This window comes from Mandrillus leucophaeus, unplaced genomic scaffold (genome assembly GCF_000951045.1).
Source record: "Mandrillus leucophaeus isolate KB7577 unplaced genomic scaffold, Mleu.le_1.0 Scaffold84, whole genome shotgun sequence".
NCBI classification, from domain to species: Eukaryota; Metazoa; Chordata; class Mammalia; order Primates; family Cercopithecidae; genus Mandrillus; species Mandrillus leucophaeus.
Genome location: NW_012109141.1, coordinates 6,725,609 through 6,750,123, shown reverse-complemented (window position 1 = coordinate 6,750,123; position 24,515 = coordinate 6,725,609). Strand labels below are relative to the sequence as shown.

Genomic DNA, 24,515 nt, shown 5'->3' with positions numbered 1-24,515 from the left:
TCCTGCTCCCTGGCCTCTCCCTGCTCCCAGTGCCTGCTCTGATTTTGGAACAAAGTTGTGGCCGAGCCCGAGTGCTGTCACAACTTAGCCGGGTGTGTGTGCTCGGGGCGGCACTGACATGCCAGCTCCCACCAGTGCCTGGGCTTCCTCCAGACTTTGGACATCGACAAGCGTGGGAGGGAGGCTGGCTCAGCGCAACCTGCAGGCACTCCTCGGCATGAACAGCCTGGTTGCCATAGACGGTATAATGATGATGGCGGGAGTCAGACAGGTTCCTAGGCAGGAAGGGGTGGGTCCCCAGTAAAATCCCAACTTCCGGCCAAGGAGGGCCTAAAGCCTGGGGGCCAGGCTACCAGTTCTGGGTGAAGTCCACGGTCTGGAGTAAGAACTTCATTGATGACCATACAGCCAACTGGATAGCGCCTTTTCCAGGCCTGACCGTGGCCACCCATGGACCACTCAGCATGCACCTCCTCAATTCTGAGCACATAAAAACCCCAGACTAAGCCAGACACAGACTTGTCCAGATGACCTGTCTGTGGAAAGGAGCTACCTACTCGGGTCTCCTGAGAGCTATTCTGTTGCTCAATGAAGCTCCTCTCCACCGTGCTCATCCTCCAGTTGTCCATGTGCCTCATTCTTCCCGGATGTGGGACAAGAACTTAGGAACCACACAATGGAGGGACTGAAGGAGCTGTAATGCAAACAGGACTGAAACATGCCCCCCAGTCACCATGTTGCAGGTGACAAGAAGGAGAGAAGAGCTGTGACCCTCCTGGGAGCCCAGACGTTGGGGCTCCCCAAGTCAGGGCTGTGACACACTGTTAACACCCTCTTCAGGGCTCTGCAGTTCATGGTGTTTTCTGAGCTTTCAGGTGCTACTGCATTCCCCTTGTCCAGATGCTGGTTCTTGCAGCAGTGGAAGCCACTTGCAGCACATCTAGTCCAGCCACAGCCTCACATGGAGCAGGTGCCTGGAGCTGCCTTCCCTATGGCAGCTAGCACGCCTGGCTGTGCGCAGTGGCCAGATCCCAAACTTGCTCACTCACACGCCCCTTGCTGCTCCATGCCTGGCTCATCCTTGGCAGGCATGGGATCTGGGCCTGTAGCATGAGCCAAGTGCAGCCTGCCAGGCTGAGTGGGCGGAATAAGCCCAGTGGGTGCAAGCAAAACCCAAGCAGAGGCACTGGTGGCCACAGATGTTTCTGGTGGTGAAGCGACAACCTAAGGATCCCGTGACATTACCTTCCCCTTCAACAGTAAATACATAAGTATAAAATACTTGGCAAACCAAAATGGGTTTAGGTTGTCCAGAAACTGAGGTTCCTCCAGGAGTTGAAAATCATTGTGTGGTACATAAGATAAACACTTACATATATTGCAGGAAGCATTAAACACCTACTTAGGCAAGTCTGTAATCTTAAAATATTTAAACATTAAAACATTTAAAAGAAATGAAATGTCTGACTTACCTTTGAAAAGAAAAATATTTCAATTTTTTGTATAATTTATATTGATTCAAAAGAAAAACTCCCTTGACTTCTTTCATGTTTCCCCTGAGTTACTGACAAATTCCTAAGGTCCTCTACTCATTAAAAGTTTCCTAAAGAGAAGTCTGCACTTGCAATCTCCACTTCCTTACTTGCCATCAATGTCTCTCAAACACCAATAAGGTTTTGGTCCCCACTACTCCTCTGAAAACCACCAACAACCTCCGTGTGGGCACATATTGTGGTTATTTTCCTCTCATTATTTTCTTGATCACTTTGCAAAATTCTCACACAAACTGTTAACTCCTTTTAAAACACTTCATCTTGGCTTCCAACTCATGTGTTTTTCCTAATTTACTATTTTTTCTCATTTTCCTTTGCTGACCTCAGGTTCTGGGCCTACTTATTTCCTTAAAAAATTGCTTCCCATGTCTAGGAAGGTTCTTTACACAGCCTTGACTTAATTCTAGACCCCTATGTCCAACAGCTTATTTGATGCTTATATTTAGATTCCTAATATGACATTCTGAATCAAATTAAAATGAGTAATTCAAAGCACTTTTCACTCTCCATATTTTCAACCTCTTCCTTCTCCAATATTCCTCAAGTTCATAAAACACCACCATCTACTCAATTGTTCAAACCAAAACATCTAAGAGTCACTCTTGATTCATTCCTATTCTTCCAGATCAGCAAGCTCTGACAATTCTATCTTCTAAACACAACAATCCTTTCACTTCTTCCCAACTCTCTCACTAACCATCAAGCCCAAATTTCTCAGATTACTGCAAAAGTTCAATTGGTATCTGTAGACCTACTCTCATACCTATCTAATGCACTCTGCACTTAACACAGAGTAATGTCCTTAAACAAGAACATCGGTCCATGTTCTTCACAAACTTCAACCTCATCACATGCACTGCCATGACTTACAAAGCCTACACTGCTCTCTACCTACTTCCCATCGCACTGTATGCACTACAGTCACACTGGCCTACTGTTTTGTTCTGTATCATGTCAGGTGTGTTCTCATCTTGGACATCTGTTATCTGTTCCTTGTTTCTGGAGTATTGTATCCACAGATCTTTGCACGGCTCCTTCATATCATGTAAAAGTCTCATTTCAAGTATGTTCTTGAGACAAACATTTCTTGACCAATCAACCTACAGCACCCATCCCACTCCTATTTGCCCCAACTACTACACTGTTTTAAAATTTATTATTATTATTATTACTATTTGAGATGGAGTCTCACTCTGTCACCCAGGCTGGAGTGCAGCGGCGCGATCTCGGTTCAACGCAACCTCTGCCTCCCGGGTTCAAGCGATTCTCCTGCCTCAGACTCCTGAGTAGCTGGGATTATAGGCCTGCGCCACCACGCCTGGCTAATTTTTGTATTTTTAGTACAGATGGGGCTTCACCATGTTGGCCAGGCTGGTCTCGTACTCCTGACCTTGTGATCTGCCCACCTCGGCCTCTCAAAGTGCTGGGATTACAAGCGTTAAGCCACCAGGCCCGGCCTTAATTATTATTATTATTTTTTTGAGATGGAGTCTCACTTTGTCACCCAGACTGGAGTATAGTGGTTCAATCTTGTCTCACTGCAACCTCCACCTCCCAAGTTCAAGTGATTCTCCTGCCTCAGCCTCCCAAGCAACTAGGACTACAGACGCGTGCTACCATGACCGGCTAATTTTTATATTTTCAGTAGAGACAGGATTTTATCATGTTGGTCAGGCTGGTCTCGAGCTCCTGACCTCAGGTGATCCACCTGTCTAGGCCTCCCAAAGTGCTGGGATTATAGGCATGAGGCACTGCACCTGGCCTTTAATTTTTTTTCATGGCACTTATGATATCCTGTTTATCGACTAGTTTACTGAGGACCACTATCTCAGTTTGAGGACCCAAAAATCACTGTATTTGCCACACACACACATACACACACACAAAATAATCCACCACTTGTAAGCCAATTTAGGAGTTTGAGGTATCACTTGTCATCACTACTTTTATTTTAAAAAGAAAGAAGCACTAATGTAAATCCCTAAATGCTATGAATCTGATGGTATTTGTTTATTAATAAAAAGAAATCTAATACCAGTAGTAAAGAATCAGCATGTTTACTCTTTCCACACACATCACAGTAAATAAATCTGATATTAAAATCAATAATCAAGAAATGATAAATCAATTTTATCTATTAAATCAAGTAATAATTTAATAAATAAAATTGTGTCATTAAAATCAAATTTTAAATATTACCTCAGGAACCACTTCTTCTGAGGCAGAAAAGAAGTACGTATATACAATCAATTCTGAAGCAGCATCTATGTATTTCTCCTGTGAAGATACAGAGAAACAGTCATTGAAAAATGTTAAAGGTCAAAATTCATTCCTCATTAAACAATGAGAGTTACCTTATGTAGTAAGGGTCACCACTGTAATTTGCTACCTAATATCCTTTTAGGTGAAAAGAAGAAATACAAGCAAATAAAATTGTTTCTAAGGCAAAGCCAACGTAATTAAGAGCTTTTATCTTTCTTCAAATAAAGTTCATTGAATATAACATAAGTTCAATTTGTAGGTATTCATTTAATTATAAATTAGACAAAATGATGGTGATGATTATAGGATGATATGTGTGTATACACATACAAAGTCTGCAGTCTCAAAGACTCAGAATTTGAAAAAGCAGCATAAGACTTAACCAGGTTAATAACGGAAAAAAATACTAAGGCAGGCAACATCTACTCACTTTTTACACACTTCTATTTCATATAGACAAACATGACAGAGGGTATACAAGGAAGTGTTTTTATTATAAGAAATACTTAGACTGAATGAAAATATTTCTAGTAAGAGCAGAATAAGTTCTGAGTTTCTAGTGAAGTCCTGATTACACAGTAAATTAAATTACAATACATCTGTTTTTGAGGAATAAAAAAAAGTCTTACTTTCAAAGGTGATTCTCCACCTATATAAACAAAAAATACACGGTGTCTCTTCTGCATATGTTCAAACATTTGTTGACTTGGAAGTGGCCGAATTAGAGCCCTGTTGCACAACAAAACAAAAACAAATTTGAATTATAAACTAAAGTACATAATTTACTCCTATTTATACTATAACTAACCATTTCTCAAGTTATTTTTAGTAATATATCAATTGCATTTTAAGTATATCACAAAATCCACATGAATCTAATAAAACTGTGGTCCATGACTACTATTGCACATACATATAAAAGGTTAACATAGTACCCACAATTTAATCTATGTTTCAAAATAAGTGTCAAAACATCCCTTCAGAGAGTACCATCATTACCAGTATTTTGATGGGCAAAAAGAGAACTATTGTCCATTTAGAATCCTCAGCCTAAAACAAAACAAATCCCAAGATAATTATTTTTTTCTCCCTTTTAGAAGGTCATTCACAAAAAACACTGTGAAATACCATCCCAGGAATATATAGTACTTTATTAAGAATATTTATATCTTACTCTTCAATTTAAATGGTGTACACTTTTTAAGTACCCTATGGAAGTTAAAATCCAAAAGTATAAAAAGCGTATCATTAATCATTTTCAGAAAAAATAAAATGGAAAATGACAGTCATTACATAAGAACCTCATGAAAACAAAAAATGTTATTATACAAGCATTTTTCAAAGCAAATAGACTGAGAAATGAATTACATCATAGGTTATTATGAAGTACTTCAATTATAAAATATCATTAAACTAAGAAGAGGTAGTCATCTTTTACATATGGTGTATATATTATAATATATAATTTTCACTCTACCACATTTATAAAAAGAGCAGAACACAGGCCAATATATTTTCAAAATCCTTATAATGCATTGCATCATCACCCTACCCTAGCCTCTATTTTAATACTTAGTAATTAACTTGCAAGTGACGCAACTCCAGAACTGACTCCTGAAATTTCATCTACAATAGAGTAATCTCCAATTACATCAGGAGAATGAATCCCTTCTTAAGCCTCAACCCAAAAATCCTGGGAGGATTCAGTACCTCCCACTGGTACTCCCCTCATACAACACAAAGTTATTTCAAAATTTATTTATTCACAAAGGAAATAAAATGAAACATAGTCAATGAGAAAAATACAGTGAAAATTACATCAGTAAGCACCACAAATCTAATATGTAAAGATCACTCCTAATCCTGTGAATTTTCTCAAATAATTTGAGACAGTATTGTACCACCACAAATCCATTCCATTTTAATTTAAATTAAAGCTATTTAAAACTATCAGTATAATATATCCTGTTAAACTCATAAATGCCTATACTTTAAAGCCAATAAAGATTAACACAGCTTGACGACCATTCTCCTCAAGAACTTTCACATGATCATGTTAAATAATTCTAAGCACCGACTTTCTTTATATCCCATCAAAACGTAGGTTTAAATAAATCAGTGACAAATTCAAACCAACAAGAAATGCTTACAAAGGAATTTGTTTCCTTATCAGTAAAACTTTAGGGATCAGTAACTTGAATAATCTTTGGGTTTTAACTATGTCTTTGGGTTTAAACTATGCTAAGTATAAAATGCACGAATACCTCACAGCTGGCAGAAAGCAGTATGTGATAAATAATGAAAAATATTTTAGTTGTATCTAAAATACATTTTCGAGTATCAAAGAGTATGGATGAAAGCCCAAGTCTGTTCAGAACAATAATATCCCAAGGCTTTGTTGAAAACTCTGAACCAAGCAGTCCAATAGAAAATTATCATAAAATAAAAATTAAGATTCACAGAGTTGCTACACGTAATCAAAATCTGGAAAATGTATTAAAAAAATCACTGGGGAAAATTCTTCTACAGACAAAATGAATTTAAATGTGAGGTTAACAAGTATACAATACAAACCATGGTCTCTGTTTCTTTAAAGCATTTCTTTGGATATGCTGTATAATCCTATCTTCTCTCATAAGTAAATAATCAAATAAATTTTACCTAGGTATGTCCTTAAAATATGTTTGTTCAATACAGTCTATTAAAATATATTTAATTTTCAAATATTAATAACATACAGTAAAGGCCTTTCCTAATAACTTACCCAGATACCCTGTGAGCAAACTCAATAATATCATCTTTTGTTCGTGGTCCTCTATAATTATATGCCAAGTCCCCTTTTAATCTTTAAAAAAAAAAAAAAAAAAGATTAAAACTCGGATTGTTTTAACTGTTTTAATATTTAATGTTAATCATTATCCACTGTTTCATAAAATTATATTATATAAAATAGCAAATGCAGAGAAGTTTTAGAAGTAGCTCTCATGTAAAATATGGTAGGCATTAGGCTGGTCAGAGGACCAGTAACACAAAACAAAAGAAAGAGGCTGCATTCTATTAAAATTACAGGAAAATATTTTATGCTGCATTTGATAATTGCGTTGTATCTATGCCTTCTGAAAAATAATCGACACACTCATGGTCAAGAGCTTGGAAAATTAAAGCACTATAATTCTCACTATGTTCCCTTTCAAAAGGTAAATGAAAGAACAGGGAAATAAGACTATTTTGGAAGAGGCAAAATAAATGTTAATACAACATCACAGTTATTTGATGCTCCAACATTACAGAGTAAAACGATGCATAAAAACAGCTCTTCTAGAAACTTATGTAATTCTTCAAAAGCCAACCAATGAATTAATCTGTGTGCCTAATTAACTAAAATTTTAAAAAGGAAAAATTGGGAAGCACAATAGAATACTTACAATTAAACAGAAGGAAAAGATAGGATCATTTACTTAACACAAAAAGTAAAAGAGGCTAAGCAAACATTTTTAAAAAGTGGGGGAAGGAGAAAGGTCAACACAAAACCCAAGATATAAACTGAAATTATTTACATTTAAAAATTTGAGTTGTTTAAATATTTTTTAAACTTACTTTATTATAAAAATAACTTTCAGAACAATTCCACAACTCCCCGCATTATCAAAATAAGATTAATGAAAATATGAGAAAATGCAATGAAGTCATGATTACAAAACAAGTCCTTTAGAATTACCACATTTTTTTCAAACTTGTACACTTTATTAGACTTGATCAACTCCTACAGATTAGAATTAATATCATCAACTTTGACTCTCTGTATTTCTTTTATCTCACATTCCACGCTTCAACTCCTCAAGGGTAAAAGACCTTTCATAATTTATGACTGTATACCTTGTCCTGCACAGTGCGTGTCACACAGCAAGCAAAACATGTGAATTAGCCGTAAACAACATGATGACTTAAATATGAAGAAAAGCATAAAGAAGCAGTCCCTCTCCTTTAATTACATACTTCACTTATAAAGAATGGCCAAACCCCAATCTTCAATCCTCCAAGGAATCTACTAAGTAGAGTGAACTGATAAAAATACACATATAAACATACAACACTCAACTTACAGCTTAATTGTTGGATAACCTCGAACTCCAAACTCTGAAGCAATGCCTTGATAAGAAAAAGAATAAAGCATTCTAAATTTTTTTAAAATATGAGAAACTAGGTAACAAATGAGCCTTTTACTTTAAAAATATAGAAATATTTATCCAACCCATATAGATACGTTGTTTTTAAGTCTTAGGAATATAAACTCACACAAAAGAAAAAAACAGGACATTCTCATACCAAACAATTACTTAATAATCCAATCTGTGACCTGCACAAAATACTATGACAAAATAAGAAATGCATGTCAAAAGAATAGTTAAAAATTTATAAAATACTTATTTTAAAAGATATTCTGGTAAAAAAATAAAAATAAAAATACATAAGTACTTCTCATTTGACTTCATGTCCAAGACAAATATTTCTTCTAGGTCTCATTTACTCCTCTCAAAAAAAAAAAAAAAAAAAAAAAAAAAAAAGCCCATCTCTTCCTTTAGTGTTTTTTGAGTTTTCAAAGACCTGCAAGGTATTCTAATTTTAAAAACATAACTCGCATTTGCAAAATTAATTACTATAGTCAACACAGGATCACAGGATTGAAAAGCAACTTTGTTTTAGGAGTTTCTGCTTTTGTGATAACCTAGAGTAATTTTAATTATCTCAAAGATTATTCTGAAATCCTCACATGAATTAAAATGAGAATGGATGCTACAATAGCATCTTTTGAGGGGAAAGGAGAAAGTAACAAAAACAAGTGAATATCAAAAAGGAAATAAGATGTTAAAAAGTAGAGAAATCATACACCAAACTAATGCAACACTACTTTACAGACAAAACACCACCAGGACAGGAAAGAAAAAATATTTTCAGTTAACACACATTATACCATAAAGATATTTACAAAACTATACCCTAGTATATGAAAAGTACACTGTATTATTCACATAATCTTTCCCTTTGTAATTTTCTTTATTTCCAGGTATTTTGTTATCACACTTGGGTAAGGAACCTACTGCATCTGAATTCCAGTTTAACAATCACTTTAGTAATCTTCACTAGTCTTTGGTTTCTCATCAACTCACCAATTCAATTCACAAGAATAAGGGCAGTCGATTTGTGACAAAATAATATCTAAAATTTTTCCTTCCTTTGTCAACTCTAGTTTCTCCCTTAAACATATGGAGACAGGCAAACAGAGAGACCTGGACAGTGGCCGACACGTATTTTCCTTAGAAGTAGCATAGACAGCAGAGGTGATAATTAAGAACTCAAGTTCTGAAGATACAGGTCCTGCTTCTGAACAGACATGCAAACTCACAGCAAGCATGTAATTTATTTGTACCCATCTGTAATCTAGGACTTCATTCTGTCAAGTATGTTCTAATTGGAGACTGTGGGTATGGAGATTGCCTTCTTCCCAGCAAAAACACAGAAACTACTTTGGAGAGATTATGTGAATAATGAATATTCTTAATGGTCCCTTTCCAAATTAAGAAGACAGGGAAACATCTCAAATTAAGAAGACAGGGAAACATCCCAAATTAAGAAGACAGGGAAATAAAATCCCTTATTACCTTTAACTAAAACTCATTTAAATCAAAATGTATTTATACACAAATCAAATAAAGAAAATAAAGCATGCAATCAATGAGAAAACACACTGGTCGTGCTTCATAGCCGGATATTGTGGATCTCATAAGCCTCAGAGAGAAAAATCCCAGCTCCACACTTAACCCGATCACATCATTTCCTTGACCTCAGTATTCACGTCGAGACAATGGAGATCTATCACCCAACTCACAGCCCTTGGCTTCTTGACCATGAACACTAACCTTCACTTCTGACCTAATTTGAATTGATAGTAACTTCTATAAAACTTCAGCCTTAGATTTCTCTAAAGGGGAATGCCAGTATAATATTTTTAAAAAGCCTCTGGGAGGCCGAGGCAGGCGGACCACGAGGTCAGGAGATCGAGATCATCCTGGCTAACACGGTGATACCCCATCTCTACTAAAACTACAAAAAATTAGCTGGGCGTAGTGGCAGGCACCTGTAGTCCCAGCTACTCGGGAGGCTGAGGCAGGAGAATGGTGTGAAGTTGGGAGGTGGAGCTTGCAGTGAGCTGAGATCGCACCACTGCACTCCAGCCTGGGTGACACAGCAAGACTCCACCTCAAAAAATAAATAAACAAATAAAATAAAATAAAATAAAGCAAAGCGGGAGTTACAAACACATAGTGGCCCTGGTTAGAATTCCAACTTCATTTATCGTCTATGTAACTCTAGATGGTTTTTTATACTTCTCTGATTCCCCTTCTGAGAATACTACTCATCTTGCAGGGCTACAGGTTGGGATTTTAAAATGAAAAAAATAAATGGAACACAATTTGAGTCTGGCACATAGAAGATTCTTAAATGCTAGATCCTTTTCCTTCCTACTCTTGATCCTGACTTCGTTAATTAGCTGCTGGACACAATGCACACCTAGTATTAATAAAATTAATGTGCAGAATATTTTATAACTGGCATTAACATTTTAAAATTGCACCTCGAAACAATTTTGTGAGGAGGAAAAAATAGTGGCAATTCAGATCAAGAAAGTAAAACAGGAAGATTCGATAACTTGTTTGAGAGAAAACAATTTTGTGAAGAAGAAAAAAATAGAGCTAATTCAGATTAAGAAACTAAAATAGGAAGATTCGGTAACTTGTTTGAGAGCGAACATTGCGTAGGCAGCAGGGCTGAGATTGAAACGCGGTCTAATTGACTTTAAATTTTTTATTCTTCACTTTTTCATATTAGAGAAAAATAGTTTATATAGAAATCTGAGCTCAATTCCTTCATAAATTGAAGAGTCCATTTGCAACAAGAGTTATACCTTTGAGGTTTTACGATTTTATATGTTCATAAAACAAGATTCAGCATGAAGTCTTCTACTTCATTTCTATTTTCTTCTTGAAATGGTAACAGTCTGCTGCTAGAGGTAAGTATGAATGTGAATCATGGTGAGCTTGGATACTAGGCCTAATTCTGTTTCTAACTTTGGTGTGTGAAATTACTCAGTCATTTCATTTCTAGTTTCCTTGTTATTTGATCTATAAAACGGGAAAGGGTGAAAGGAGTGAGAAGTTACTCAACCTCTAAAGTCCTTTTTAGCTCAAAGATACTACGTATTTTAGTATTTACTGAATGTCACTGTGTGTCTAACAAGAAAAGGGTATAAAACATGGCAGTGGTTTACCATCAACTGAAGACATTTTGTTTGCCAAAAACAGTGAGTAACGGGGAAGGAAGAAGTTGGGAGAGAACACAACTGGTATCTAGTGGGTAGAGGTGAGGGATGCTCCTAAACATCCCGCAATGCACAGGATTCCTCCTCCCATCCAACTCCCAACAAAAACCCCACAGAATTATCTGGCCCAAAATGTCAATAGTGCGAGGCTGATAAACCTTGAGACATAGTCACTGCCTTCCCCTGCACCAAAAACAAACAAACAAACAAACAAACAAACCCACCATACTATCTAGCCCAAAAATGTCAATAATGCGAGGTTGAGAAGCCCTGAAACAGTCACTGACCAAAAAGAGTTTATAATCTAGAAAGGTAAAATTAATTTTTAACTACAATCTATGAATAAGATGTCAGAATGTTATTGGCCAAATGTCACTCCAAATTTACACATGAAAGAGGGCTAAAATGTGATCTTTATCATAAAATGATGTCACACTTAGTTTGGAGAGTAACAGAATTTCAGTGGTTCATAATAAAGATCAGCATGCCACTATAGGTAATATTATGTCATATTTTAACTTCCAAATGAGAAATACTTTTAGCACTCATTTTGAAGAGGTATGTACAAAAAGAGAAGCTAAAACACCTATCTGGATTTACACTGGACATAATTTTTTATATTATTTGGTTATGGTATTAGTTAACTCTATGCATCAAGACATTTTTGGTATAATTCCAAACACAGAGCAGACTAAGTCACAACAGTTCAAATTACTCTAGTTCAAAAATTCTGTACACACAGATTTGCTGGACTGAGTCTGATGGCACTTGCCTACGGCAAGTGATTTAATACGGCAAGTGATTTAACTACAGCAATGATTTAATACATGATTGAGAAATAAGTTATTATCAAAGACTCTTAGAAACTGTATAACCTTCATCACTTTGAATAGTTTTATCCCACCCCACACTAAAATCCTATAACTATCTACCAAAATAACATTCTACACTTCGCGGTTTTCCAGCCTCAGTGTGCAGCGCAATCATCTGAAGTGCTGTTAAAAATACAGACTCTCGGCTGGGCGCTGCGGCTCATGCCTGTAATCCCAGTACCTTGGGAGGCCGACACAGGCAGATCACCTGAGGAGCAGGGCGGATCACCTGAAGTCAGGAGTTTGGGATCAGCCTGGCTAACACGGTGAAACCCCATTTCTACTAAAAACACAAAAAATTAGCTGAGCGTCGTGGCACATGCCTGTAATCCCAGCTACTCGAGAGGCTGAGGCAGGAGAATCACTTGAACCTGGGAGGCGGAAGTTGCAGTGAGCCGAGATTGTGCCATTGCATTCCAGCTTGGGCAACAAGAGCAACACTCTGTCTCAAAAAAAGAAAGAAGGAAAGAAGAAAGAAAGAAAAGAAAGAAAAGAAAAGAAAAGAAAAGAAAAGAAAAGAAAAGAGAAAAGAAAAGAAAAGAAAAGAAAAGAAAAGAAAAGAAAAGAAAAGAAAAGAAAGAAAATAAAAAATACAGACTCTCAAGACCCAACTGCAAAGGTTTTCACTTTTCACCAGGAGGACTGGGGTGGGTCTTCAGAGTCTGAACTGACAATAAGTACCCAGGTAATTCTATTGCAGGTCGTCTACAGATTACATGCTGAGGAACAGTGATACCGTGACTGTCTGAAAAGCAACCTATTGGGCTGCAAGAGGTATCTATGAAACAGTCAATCCTTTAGTGTTCTATAGGTGGACCTAGAATAAAAATGGCAGATGACTTGAAAATAATTCCATTTTTTACCTGTTTGATTCCAAGTTCCACTAAAATGTCTGTATTTGAGCTGCCTTGAAATATTTAGGAAACCTTTGAAATTCACAAGGCAAAAATCTGTTTCTAATACGTGAATGGTGGTTTTTGAATACTTAACTTCTTTAATACTACGAAGATACGTTTCTTCATTACACATAAAACATTCCCTTGGTGCTAATATTTAAGTGGATAACGCTTCCATCACTGACATTTAACTCTAACAATGGTCTAGAAAATAACATTAGACAATTGACTAACGTTCACAGGTTACTGTTTGTCTCTTCCCACAAGAATGTAAGTTCCATAAGAGCAGAAAATTTTATCTGTTTTGCTCAAGGATGTATCACCAGTACCTGGTATATGCCAGGCATATCCTAACATGGTAAGCACATTAAGTGTCTGCTAAATGAATGAATGCTAACTCTACAACTTTTCTACAAAGGGATTTTTTTTTTTTTTTCAATAAACTATGTTTGGATAATTCAAGTAGGATTTACAAGCAAGCCCCACTATGCAAGGTCGGGTGCAAGTAGTTGAGAGAGGGGGATGGTGGAGGTTTAGCATTCCATATCCAATGAGTAAAAAGTTGCAACCTGTATATGAGGTCTTACTACTGCTTTTTAAAAATAGCATTTAAAACACTTTCTTCTCTAAGTGACTCAGGAAAACAATCTTGGCTATTTTTTTCCCTAATCATAGTGCCACTTAATAAATAGTAGTACACAGGGCACTTAAAACTGAATAATAAACTAATGAATTAGATGCAATGTAGAATTTGACAATGTAAATTGTTAATTATCACATGAACACTTTACCACTAAGATTTGTACTGGTTCATATGCTCTGTTTTTCTCATTGACTATTTTTCTTCATATTCCCATATTCCTTGATATATGACTCTGTGACTCCACTGACCTATTCAAGTGATCACAACAATTTGCCATTTTTAAGACTTTACTGCTCTTGTTAGTTTATTCATCTTTCTCCCTTTATTATGTTGTAAGCATTTCCAGGACAAGCAGGATTTGTCTGGATCTTTCTTTAATCTCTAGAGATTAGCACAGTATCTGACAAATAGTTCTTGGTAAACATTGATTGAGTGAACAAATGAATAAGCACATCTATGAAGAAGTATGTGTATGCACATTTAATCAACATATATACATATATATATATGGAAACAAGTAATTACTTTCAAGAGCAACAGTAGAAAACGGTAACTTCTTAGACATTGTTAAAAGCTTATTTCAAAGAAATATCAACTCAAACATATTCTCCCTCTGTCTCTAACAATTTCTGCCATTTATCTCTTCTCCTCTCAAAATTTCAACGCTTCATTCGTGTGATTCAATAATTCCAGCACTAATATCTCACCTACACTGTAGGTCCCTATTCACAAACATCAGTTAAAAGACCACAAATTCAAAATCGTTGGTAACTTAGAAACACACACAAAATTAAAACTGGTATTTTGCATATACCCAGTGGTAGCATAGTTCAGTAACTATACTAGGAATCTCACACTATTCTTTTTTCTCATTTTCTTTACAGTACAAAGCCAATCAATCTGTTACTTCTGTGATTTTAGTACGAAATATGTCTATGAAAATTAGTTTCCATCATACTCTACTGTCACCACCCACAACACCAGGCTCCCAGCATCCAACACCAGGATATATACACAAAGCTGACTTAGATGATCTCCCTGTTTCTACATACTCTTTATTTCCCATCCTAAAAGTTGCTGCCAAAAATATTTTTATCAAGTCATTGCCTTCACAAAAATGTGTATTACCTCCTACTGACAAGGGATAAAATCCAAAACACCGCCTGACCTGGGAAGCTCTTAACAATCTGGCATTATCCTTTGGTGTCATATAAGTGCAGCCATTGTGCTAGGAGATTTTAAATACAAGATATTAATATGATTTCCACAACCTTGAGGATTATCACTCTCCTTCGTAGATACAGAAACTAAAATTAAGAGAGGCTAAGTGCTTCCCAAAGCTACAAAAGTAGGACATGGCAAAGTTGAGATGAAAACATAGCTCTATCTTGCTCCAAAGTAAAATGCTGATTTCTCAAAAAGAAACAGACATTACATACTTCCACTTTCTTCACTAATGAAAGAGAAACTGCATGTATTGAATACAAAAGATTTTATATCTGCTGGAGCACTCAAACCTCAAAACCACCAATAAAAGCAGCATTATAATTAAGTATTTATCAATATAGAAACCAAAGATTAGGTTTGTTCAGAAACTTTCTCAGTGTTACACAGCAAAAGTAGCAGGAGCAAGGATCTGAATCCAAATCTGCTTTCTGAAAGCTATGCTCTTTCCAAATTCTACAACACCTCACACTTCTCTAAATTTAACTTCTTCTTTTTCCCAAATCCTTTAAAACAGGTATTGCCGTAAAAGGTCAAATAAATACTTCAGGCTTTCTGGGGCATACAGTCTCCGTCACAACTACGGAATTCTGCCATGGGGGCACAAAAACAGCCCTAAACAGATAACAAACGATTGTGCCTATGTTCCAATATAACTCTATTTATAAAAATGGGTAGTAGGAGAAATCTGGCCTACAGATCAAGGTTTGCTCACCTCCACTTCATTCTATTCCCCTATACACACTCATTAACCTCTTTTACACTCTATTATTTGCTCTAGTATTCTTTCTAATGTGAAAACCTTCCTGATCCTCATTGTATTTACCCTAACTCAATTCATCCTTTGAGTTCCTTTACAGCACATCTCAAGCCACTCAGAAAAAAACTGATTCTGAACTCAAGTAGCAATATCAATAATTTAACACTCATCTTTTTATAGCTGCCTCATGTAAACTATCTAAAGTGGTCTCAAAGGAGAAAAGATGGTTTAAACACCTGTTAAGCATAAGATTAACATATACCATACACTATATGTTCAATGGCTAATTCATTTAACTCATAAGTATACAGTCTTAAATTATTAAGATAATTGAATTTTACATGAACAAAAAAAGTCTTCTTCCCACCCTGAATACTGCTGCATATAATTGTTTTTGCTGTGAGAACAGTAAAACAATAAACTAAGTGAAGGCTTACTAGAATAGGAAGTAGCATCCATCTTTCCAACCTTAACTGGAGAACCAATGCTTTTCATCTCAAGACCAACTTCATTCCAAATTGGTTCCAGCTTTTTACAATGGCCACACCATGGTGCATAAAACTTGTTTTAAAAACCAAAAAACAAAAAAAAAGATAATCATTAAAATGTGTTACAGCGAATATGAATCTTAATATTTAAATAATCCCTTTGACTAAATGATCTAATAATGTTTTAGACACAAAGTTTAAATATAATTTTTAAAGTAGATACATAATGAAAGACCAAAACATACAAACATAAAACTAGATACCTCAAAACCGGTACTATCTTAAGTTCATTTTAATTGACTACTGATACTTATTTAAAACAGATACACGATTCACAATAAGAATGTCTTTACTTCCAAGTAAATGTTCTGTATGAAATGTTTTACATAAAATGAAACCACAAAATAAACATATATACCATACAACACACACGCCTAATTGTTAATGATAAATTTCCTATTACAAAACGTTTAACATAGTAGGTGACTTTGCTGACTTCTATCGTAACCACTGGCAAGACAGGGGAGGTCATTAAGATGACGGTTTGGCATAGGGACAAGTCAGGTTGATTAAACTAAAGTCACAGTCTTTTACTCTTCTTTAGAATTACCAGATGGGGGAGGTGATACTCAGGTTCCCCTAGTTGGGTGGTGTTACAAACCAGTTGTTATATTTTCATGAAATAAGATTTTTTAACTTTATACTATGAAAATGTTCAAACATATAGAAAGGGAGAAAGAATTAAACAGTGGACCCTCTGTCAACTCTGTCATTCTTTTTCCATCTCTTTTGCTGCTGTTCTACTTTTTGCTGAGGCATGTTAAATCTCAACTATCATAAGGTTTAAATATATTCCAAACTTTAAAGAAAGGGAGGTGAAAATTTAATTTTGTTCACTGTTAAGATGAAAATATGACTTTGACTAAGTGATACTAATATACTCAATCTCTTGGAAACTATCAAGAAAACAAGAGTGAATTCTGTAATAAAATCATACCCTATATCATTAAGACATAATCCAAAAGTTGACCTCATTGTAAGACAGGGTTCCAGCTTTTCCTCTCAAAACCCTCGCCCCCAAAATTTCATCAAAAATAGGTTCCCTTGGGAGGAACTTTAAAACTCTGAGGTTCTTTGTAATGTGAAATCTCAAATATAATAATACTTAAGAAAACAAATTGAGTATATACTTAAGCACTAGCTGTATACCGCCATTTTTGGGTAGAGTAGAATAGAAAACAATACTTAAAATGGTAGGGGTAACTAGCATATAAAATTTACATACTTACATCTACAAGCCAAATGTCATCATTTCGATTTTCTTTAAACCTAAAAAACAAGAAAACAAATCTTTGATTGTATGTTTGTGCTCACTTTACAACTGTATAGTATAGGCAGAGATAATACATTGATAAGTATAAGGGAAAGAACCAAATTCCTTCAATAAATTTTTACATAAAATTTTTACTCAGTGACCTATCCATTAAACATATTAAAAATAAAAGCAGAGAACTGATCAACGATAAAGTAATTAGGAGGAGAGGCTCCAACAAAAAGAATTAAAGTAGGACTTGCTAGAAACACAAATAGATGCCTAAGCTCCTTGCCCTTCTAGAACAGTTTACACCTGTGCAGAAAAGGTAAAGGAAGCCTGAGGCTGCTATGCTTAGAAATAACTGTTTGCAAGATTGGTCCTTGGTTGGCATCTGGGAACTTGGATTTTAGAAGCGTTCTCACCATTTCCTGGTAATGATGGCTCAGAGTTCATAAAATGCTCGTGAAAAATACTGGATTGAGGAATTTCTGTGCTGAGATCTCAGATTACTCTCCTGAGATGTGTAGTCCAGGCCAGGGTACTGTACTTCACCATCAGCTGGTTAAGCCTAACCTTTAACTGTCCCTTAAAATGCTCAACCACCCCTGTGGATTACAGTTTATAGCACATGAAGAGCCCATTGTATCACCCATAATTGGGCTCACTGATGTGTAGCCTGGGCCAAAAATTCAGGGTCATTATCAGATGCAGTGTTCTTAAGGTAACTGAACAGGAAACAAAGGTGGTCTTGTAGGGCCTAGACAGTGTGGCCCAAGCCACTGGAACACATGGGAATGGCTAAGCGAAACCCAGAGAAAGGTCAGCCGCAATCAGTAGCCACAGGAACATTACAGACAGAATGAGAGGCCCACCATGTTCTGTCTGCTGAGAATACGGTGGCCCACTGGCTTTATGAACCTGTCCCTGGACAGTATTGTTAGCCTTGACTGGCGTCTGACAAGCAAGACAGTTTTTTCACGCTGTTATGGTATCTTCTCACAACCGTCACAGTCCACGCATTCTTGACCAATCTAGGATCCTGTCTGAATTTCCGTGAGCCATCTCTTGTGGATCCAGGAGGCAACTGGTTGCACATCTGCTTGCTCTGGAACAAGGAACAATTCATTTTCCACATTTAGCTGTTGAACATAGTTTGCTCTTGGTAAAGGTCCTCTTTCTCAGCACAGGGTCCTTTCTGGTGAGCATCCGCATGGGTAACAAAATGGTTATTAGGAGCAGAATCCCTTCCTCCTCCTCATGAAGAGCTGCCCCTGTCAGGACGCCCTGAAGGAGGAAGTCTGTAGTGACACACCCCACAAGGCAGAGTTTAGTAAGATTATCTCCTTGTTAACAATGGTTCTTCTCAGAATCAAAAACTTTCTGTAAACAATCAGCTAGCATCCTCCAGGGCCCAACAGCACGACCAGCGAAGTGCCCCCATGGGACTGTCAGGATTTTTGCTCTTACAGAATAGCACTGTATGACCACCCTCTCACTGCACCCGTCTGGTCATGCAATCAGGTGTCCAGGTAGTCAACTAGAACAACAAGCGAAACTGAAACTAACAATCACGGCTTTATTCACTTACTGTGACAGTGCAAGTCAAGAGGTTAAAAAAAAAAAAAAAAAAAGTGGCAACAGCTCCTCACTGTTCCATCTCTCCCCATGAAACCGCACCAGGTGAGTCAGGTGAATGCGACACAGATGGGAGAACTCATCTCATTTCCTAGGAGCACTGAACAAAAGTCTTCTGTCTCTTTATGGGGAGGGGGGTGAGAGAGAAAAGGACTAGTAGTAGAAAAGTGCCTGAGCTGACACCCTCAATAAAGATGTTTTAGCAGAGGTGTTTGGAAAATGCCTCAGGTGAGGCCCCAATAAGGAGGCTGCCAAACAGAGGCCACTAGGTTGAGAGAGCAGACATGCAAATAAGCGTGGCTGGCCTGGGAGGCCGAATCCTTGACTGCCACTCCCTCCAGGGACTGCAATGCACTGGTTATACACCAAGTTTGGTGTAGGGAGGGCACCTTCCCCTATGCCAGAAAAATCCTTGCAATTGTCTATGGTCAAGCCTGAAAGATCACACATGGGATTCTGGTCTGAAGGGAACCTCCTCACTTACTATAAGCAAGGTTGATTAATGCTGTGATACTATGAAGATAAATACAGTATAGTTACCAAATTCTAGCCCCCATTCAATATAATGAAAGCAAAAAGACACAACAAATACAAGGTAAGATAATGGGGGAAAAAAAAGAATATGTAAAAGTTTGCCACTGTTTTTTGATCTCAAAACTATTAATAACACTTTTGCGCACACCCTCATTTTGTATCTCGATAAAGCTTACAACAAGTGAAAAAAAACGAGTAATATATAAAAATTGGTTCCAATCTAAAATACTAGATTCACATGCAAATATTCAGATATCTCAGCTGGACAGTTAAAGTAATATTTTATATATATATATGTATACTCACGATTCATCTAAATCTTCTACAAATCCTTTACAGACGACCATATCAAGTAAAACGACTGGAATAAAAAAGACAAAATGTACACAATAAATGCTGATTATTTGGCTCATACTGTATAAGCTTAGTCATCTTTGAAATGTTTTTGACCTTTTACAACCTACCAAAAAATTCGTCACTGATGCATCCCAGAGTGCAAATGATGCAAAAGCAAAAGTAGCTCATCCATTTAATAAATAGTCTGTATGCAACCACATCGTGACCGCCCAAGTTCTAGGTAAGCCAATAAAGCTAATATACACAGTTCCTTTTTCCTCATTTTCACTCTCATCTTACTTCTCCTTTTTACCATTCCATCTTTTTGGAATATAGATAGACAGCATTCTTCTATACTTCTTTTGCTTTAATAGCAATTATCTCTTCAGTAAAAACTCCAAATGTCATTCAAAATATTTACCCCCAAATAGAAAGAAAGTCGAGCTGTAACTCTAATACTTATTACACGGCCGTGTCTGACACAGAGTGGATTCTAAAAGGTTAAGTGAGCGGACCCCAGTGAGAATGAGGGCACTCCGTGCTGACGGGAGGCAGCTGAGAACCGCTGACACACACTCAGGTCCTTTTCACACCGCACAGTCCCGGCGGCCTGACCCTGATCTGTCCTCGACCATCCTCTCTGAGCACCGGTGGTAAAAACCTTAAACATAACAAGACTCGGAACCTAAAGTCAAGACAAGATCTGGTCGTTAAGCTGGGACGGCGGCATCCTTCTTGCCCATCAAAGGAGTAAGCTTTACTGAAACTTCCTGCCACAATGAGAAAAACACAAACACAAGGCAGCGCGCCCTTCCCACGTCCAGCACTGGTCCCGCACAGCAGCGGCGGAAGGACCCTCAGGTGTCCGCTCCGTCACGGCCAGGCAGGGCGGTGCGGCGGGGACGGCAGGACGCTGCCGGGGACCGGGTGGGCATCTCCGCGGGCCCCGCAGGCCTCGCCCCAGACCCGAGCCCAATCCCGGCCCCACGGCGGGGCCAGGTTCCGACCGCTGCGCGCCCATTACCTGTGGCGCAGAGCCGCAGGGCGGCCCAACTCCTCCACGCTGCCATGCCAGCCAGGGAGAGCTGCAGAACCTGACTCTGTGCAAAAGAGGGATAAAGACACTGGGGTTCGCTGCCTGCCCGCCCGGAAAGGGAAGTAGACCCGACCCGGAGCGGAAGAGAAGCACCGCGCTCAATACGGGGGCGGGACTAGCCGGCCTCGTTAACCTCCCAGCACCCGGCTGGTCTCTAACTCTGGCTATGAGGGGGAGTACGGCGCATGCGCGAGGAGGGTAGCGCCTGCGCAGTCGTGTTCTTAAGAATGCTTTGCGCCCCCGGCGCCCCGCCCAGCCCAGGAGCGTGGGAACCCTGCTTAAGGGCTTTACTAGGGACAATGGTGGTTGTTCACTGGGGCGAGTTTCTGGGAAGGTGAGTACCGGTGAAAGTTACGCTGAGGGTGAGGTAGGCTCCGACGACGCAGTTGCAGGTTGAATATTGGCACATCATTTACTTGCTACTCCCATGCAGTAAATGCACCTGTGGGTTTTGATGCTGGATCAAATTTCTGGGAAGAGGCGCGCATTAAGACTGTGGATTGCTGAGCTGCGCGACACTCCGTATTTTTCCAAAACGTACTTGTAATATTCTTTCAACCTGTTTGCATAATGGGACATCTCTTAAATGCAGCAAGCTTTAATGCATTTTTGCCAAAGTAAGGATTGCCTCTTTAAAAACTTTCTCTTGAAACTTGAGAACATGAAGTTAAGTGTAGGATATTTTTTGATGACTCTTTTCTGATTATTTTGGGACTAAATAAATAGTGTGAAATATTTATATTGCTACCTGTTTTTTCTTCTACACGACAATGATTTGTAAAAACCATATGCTTTCATGAGACGGTTACTGCAGCAGTCACTACTTCCGAATTAGATGAAATTTTTATGGGACATAAGGTACCAGAGAATTTAGATCAAACCAAATTTTGAAAACCTATGACAGCAGAAGGGGGATATGATGTCAGCCGGTTCACCTTAGGTTCAAAATTCCAACAGGCCGAAATGTTATAAAACGTTGTTATTCCTAGTGACTGGAAGATTAAATTGTACTGTAATTGAGAGCAAGCCCTAAATGTCACCCCCTTTGTGCATACAGCATGCACAAACGCGAGCCCTCTGCAGATTCAATTTTTGTTTCTCTTTTCTTTTCTTTCTTTCTTTTTTTTTTTTTTTTTGAAAAAAGTAGACTAAAACGTAAGAGGACTGTTGAAGTGATGGTAATGTTCTCGCGGTGGTGGAACAGCTTTATAATAGTACCATCGCCTCGATACTCTTATACAGAAGCTTTTCTACTTTCTTGGCAAGGTCTCTGAATGACCCATATTCAATTTTTTTTTTCATTCTAATGTATTTCAAATTTTTCTGTCTTCCACATCATGCAAAATAAAATAATTTCTTTTTATATTTGCGTTACAGTTTAAGTTCACATGTGGAGAACAACGAAAACAGGTTGACCTAGATTTGTGCTCTTCAGTAGTGTAGCCACTAACCACATGTCGCTATTGAGCTTTCGAAATGTGCCTAGTGTGATGAAGTAACTGAATATTTAATTTTAATCTCAGTAAACTCAAAAACTGGCACTTGATTCAGCTATTGGAAAGTTTTTAAAATATGGTTGGAACAACTGAGGTATGTGAATCTACTTTTTCAACTGTAAACTTTATGAAATCTAAATACTGATCAAGTCCCAGGCGTCGGTGGCTCATGCCTGTTATCCCAGCACTTTGGGAGGCTGAGGCAGGAGGATTGCTTGAGGTGAGGAGACTGAGACCAGCCTGGTCAACACAGTGAGACCCCATCTGTACAAAAAATTAAAAAATTAGCCGGATGTGGCCTGGCACGGTGGCTCACGGCTGTAATCCCAGCACTTTGGGAGGCTGAGGCGGATGGATCACTAGGTCAAGAGATTATGACCATCCTGGCTAACACAGTGAAACCCCGTCTCTACTAAGAATACAGAGAATTAGCCAGGCGTGGTGGCAGGCGCCTGTGGTCCCAGCTGCTTGGGAGGCTGAGACAGAAGAACGCATGAACCCAGGAGACCGAGCTTGCAGTGAGCCGAGATTGCACCTCTGCACTCCAGCCTGGGCGGCAGAGGGAGATTGTTTCCAAAAAAAAATATCAGCTGGATGTGGTGGCACACACCTGTGGTCCCAGCTACTCCAGAGGCTGAGGTGGGAGGATAAGTTGGGCCAGGGAAGTTGTTGCAGTGAGCTGGGATCCTGCCACTGCCTTCCAGCCTGGCAACAGAGCAAGACCATGTCTCTATAAAATAAATATCAATTAAATATTTCTGATGAAATTAGAGAGGTTGTAACGAGATATACTATAAATGTAAAATATACACTGGATCACTGGATTGGGAAGACAATGTAAAACTGTAAAATGTCTCAATATTTTTGTACTGATAATATGTTATAATGATTATAGCTTAGATATATTGAGTGAGTTAATTACATTATTAAAATTAATCTCACATGTTTTTATTTTTTAGTGTAGCTACTAGAAAATTTATAATTCCATATGTGGTTTTGCATTATATTTCCGTTGCACATCACTGATCTAGGCAACGTGAAAATGATCAAAATAATGCATTAATCTGAAAATGATTTAATAAACCAATAAACTTTTTAGGCTTTTTGTTCAGAGAACATGCTAAATTTCCACATGCTAAAACATATTCCACAGTGAAAATTTTAAGTGTTTTTTTCTGCTTATCTACCTCAAGTGGTGATAATTTTTTTTGAGATTTAAAAGATTGGACTATTTTGACAATATTTTTAAAAAGACTTTCAGATAAGCTACACTTGTACAGGTGTATATATATACACCTTGTATATTTTGCATACATATTGCTGTAGTCTAAATGTGTAACCCAAATTTCATATGTTGAAACTTAATTGCCAATATGATAACATTAAGAGGTGGGGCCATTTGGGCATGATTTACTCATGAGGTGGGACCCTCATGAATGTGATTAGAGACCTTATAAAAGAGATTGAAGGGATTGTCTTAGACCCCTTTTCCCCTTCAACCTTAAGCCATGTGAAAACACAACAAGAAGGTACCATCCTGGAAGCAGAGAGCAAACCCTTATCAGACACCAAACCTGCTGACTCCTTTATGTGCAGCCTCCAGAACTTTAAGAAATAAATTTTTATTATTTATAAATTACCGAGTCTGTATTTTTTTTGTTTTAGAGCACCAACAGGCTAAGACACATGTCCTCACCAAAAGTCATATACAAGAATGTCTTGTCTATAGCAGGACAGTTTGTATTGTGAAAAGCTAAACAACTCGAGTGTCTAATAGTAGAATCGATAAATTGTGCTGTAATCCTATAGTAATGTACTATATAGCAATGAGAATGAATGAACTTTTGTATGGAGAACTACGTGGTCGCAAATCATAAACTAAATGTTGAACAGAAGAAACCAGAAACTATAGAAAGGTACTATATGATTTTATTTACTTAAGCTCAAAAGCAGGCAAATTAATCGTGTTAAAAGTTGAGGTACAGGTAAACGTCATGTTTCTTGATCTGGGTGCTGCTTACAATGAT

At 37.8% G+C, this 24,515-nt stretch overlaps 2 protein-coding genes across 3 annotated transcripts in view; one reads left to right on the top strand and one right to left on the bottom strand.

Moving 5' to 3' along the window:
- Positions 1-21,295, bottom strand: part of TMX3 (thioredoxin-related transmembrane protein 3) — a 39,950-nt gene extending 18,655 nt beyond the window's left edge. Inside the window, exons 1-8 of the mRNA XM_011968353.1 lie at positions 20,921-21,295; positions 19,867-19,921; positions 17,366-17,405; positions 16,026-16,149; positions 7,919-7,964; positions 6,580-6,660; positions 4,445-4,544; positions 3,753-3,830 (exon numbers count right to left, since the gene is read on the bottom strand). Of these exons, the coding sequence (XP_011823743.1) occupies positions 3,753-3,830; positions 4,445-4,544; positions 6,580-6,660; positions 7,919-7,964; positions 16,026-16,149; positions 17,366-17,405; positions 19,867-19,921; positions 20,921-20,966 (570 nt within the window). The 5' untranslated portion in view covers positions 20,967-21,295. The remainder of the gene's footprint in view (positions 1-3,752; positions 3,831-4,444; positions 4,545-6,579; positions 6,661-7,918; positions 7,965-16,025; positions 16,150-17,365; positions 17,406-19,866; positions 19,922-20,920) is intronic.
- Positions 21,236-24,515, top strand: part of CCDC102B (coiled-coil domain containing 102B) — a 350,923-nt gene continuing 347,643 nt past the window's right edge. The window contains exons 1-2 of one of the 2 annotated variants that reach the window (XM_011968354.1): positions 21,236-21,359; positions 22,516-22,582. In XM_011968354.1, coding sequence (XP_011823744.1) covers positions 22,565-22,582 — 18 coding nt within the window. In that variant the 5' untranslated portion in view covers positions 21,236-21,359; positions 22,516-22,564. The remainder of the gene's footprint in view (positions 21,360-22,515; positions 22,583-24,515) is intronic. The other variant, XM_011968355.1, reaches the window with a different exon arrangement.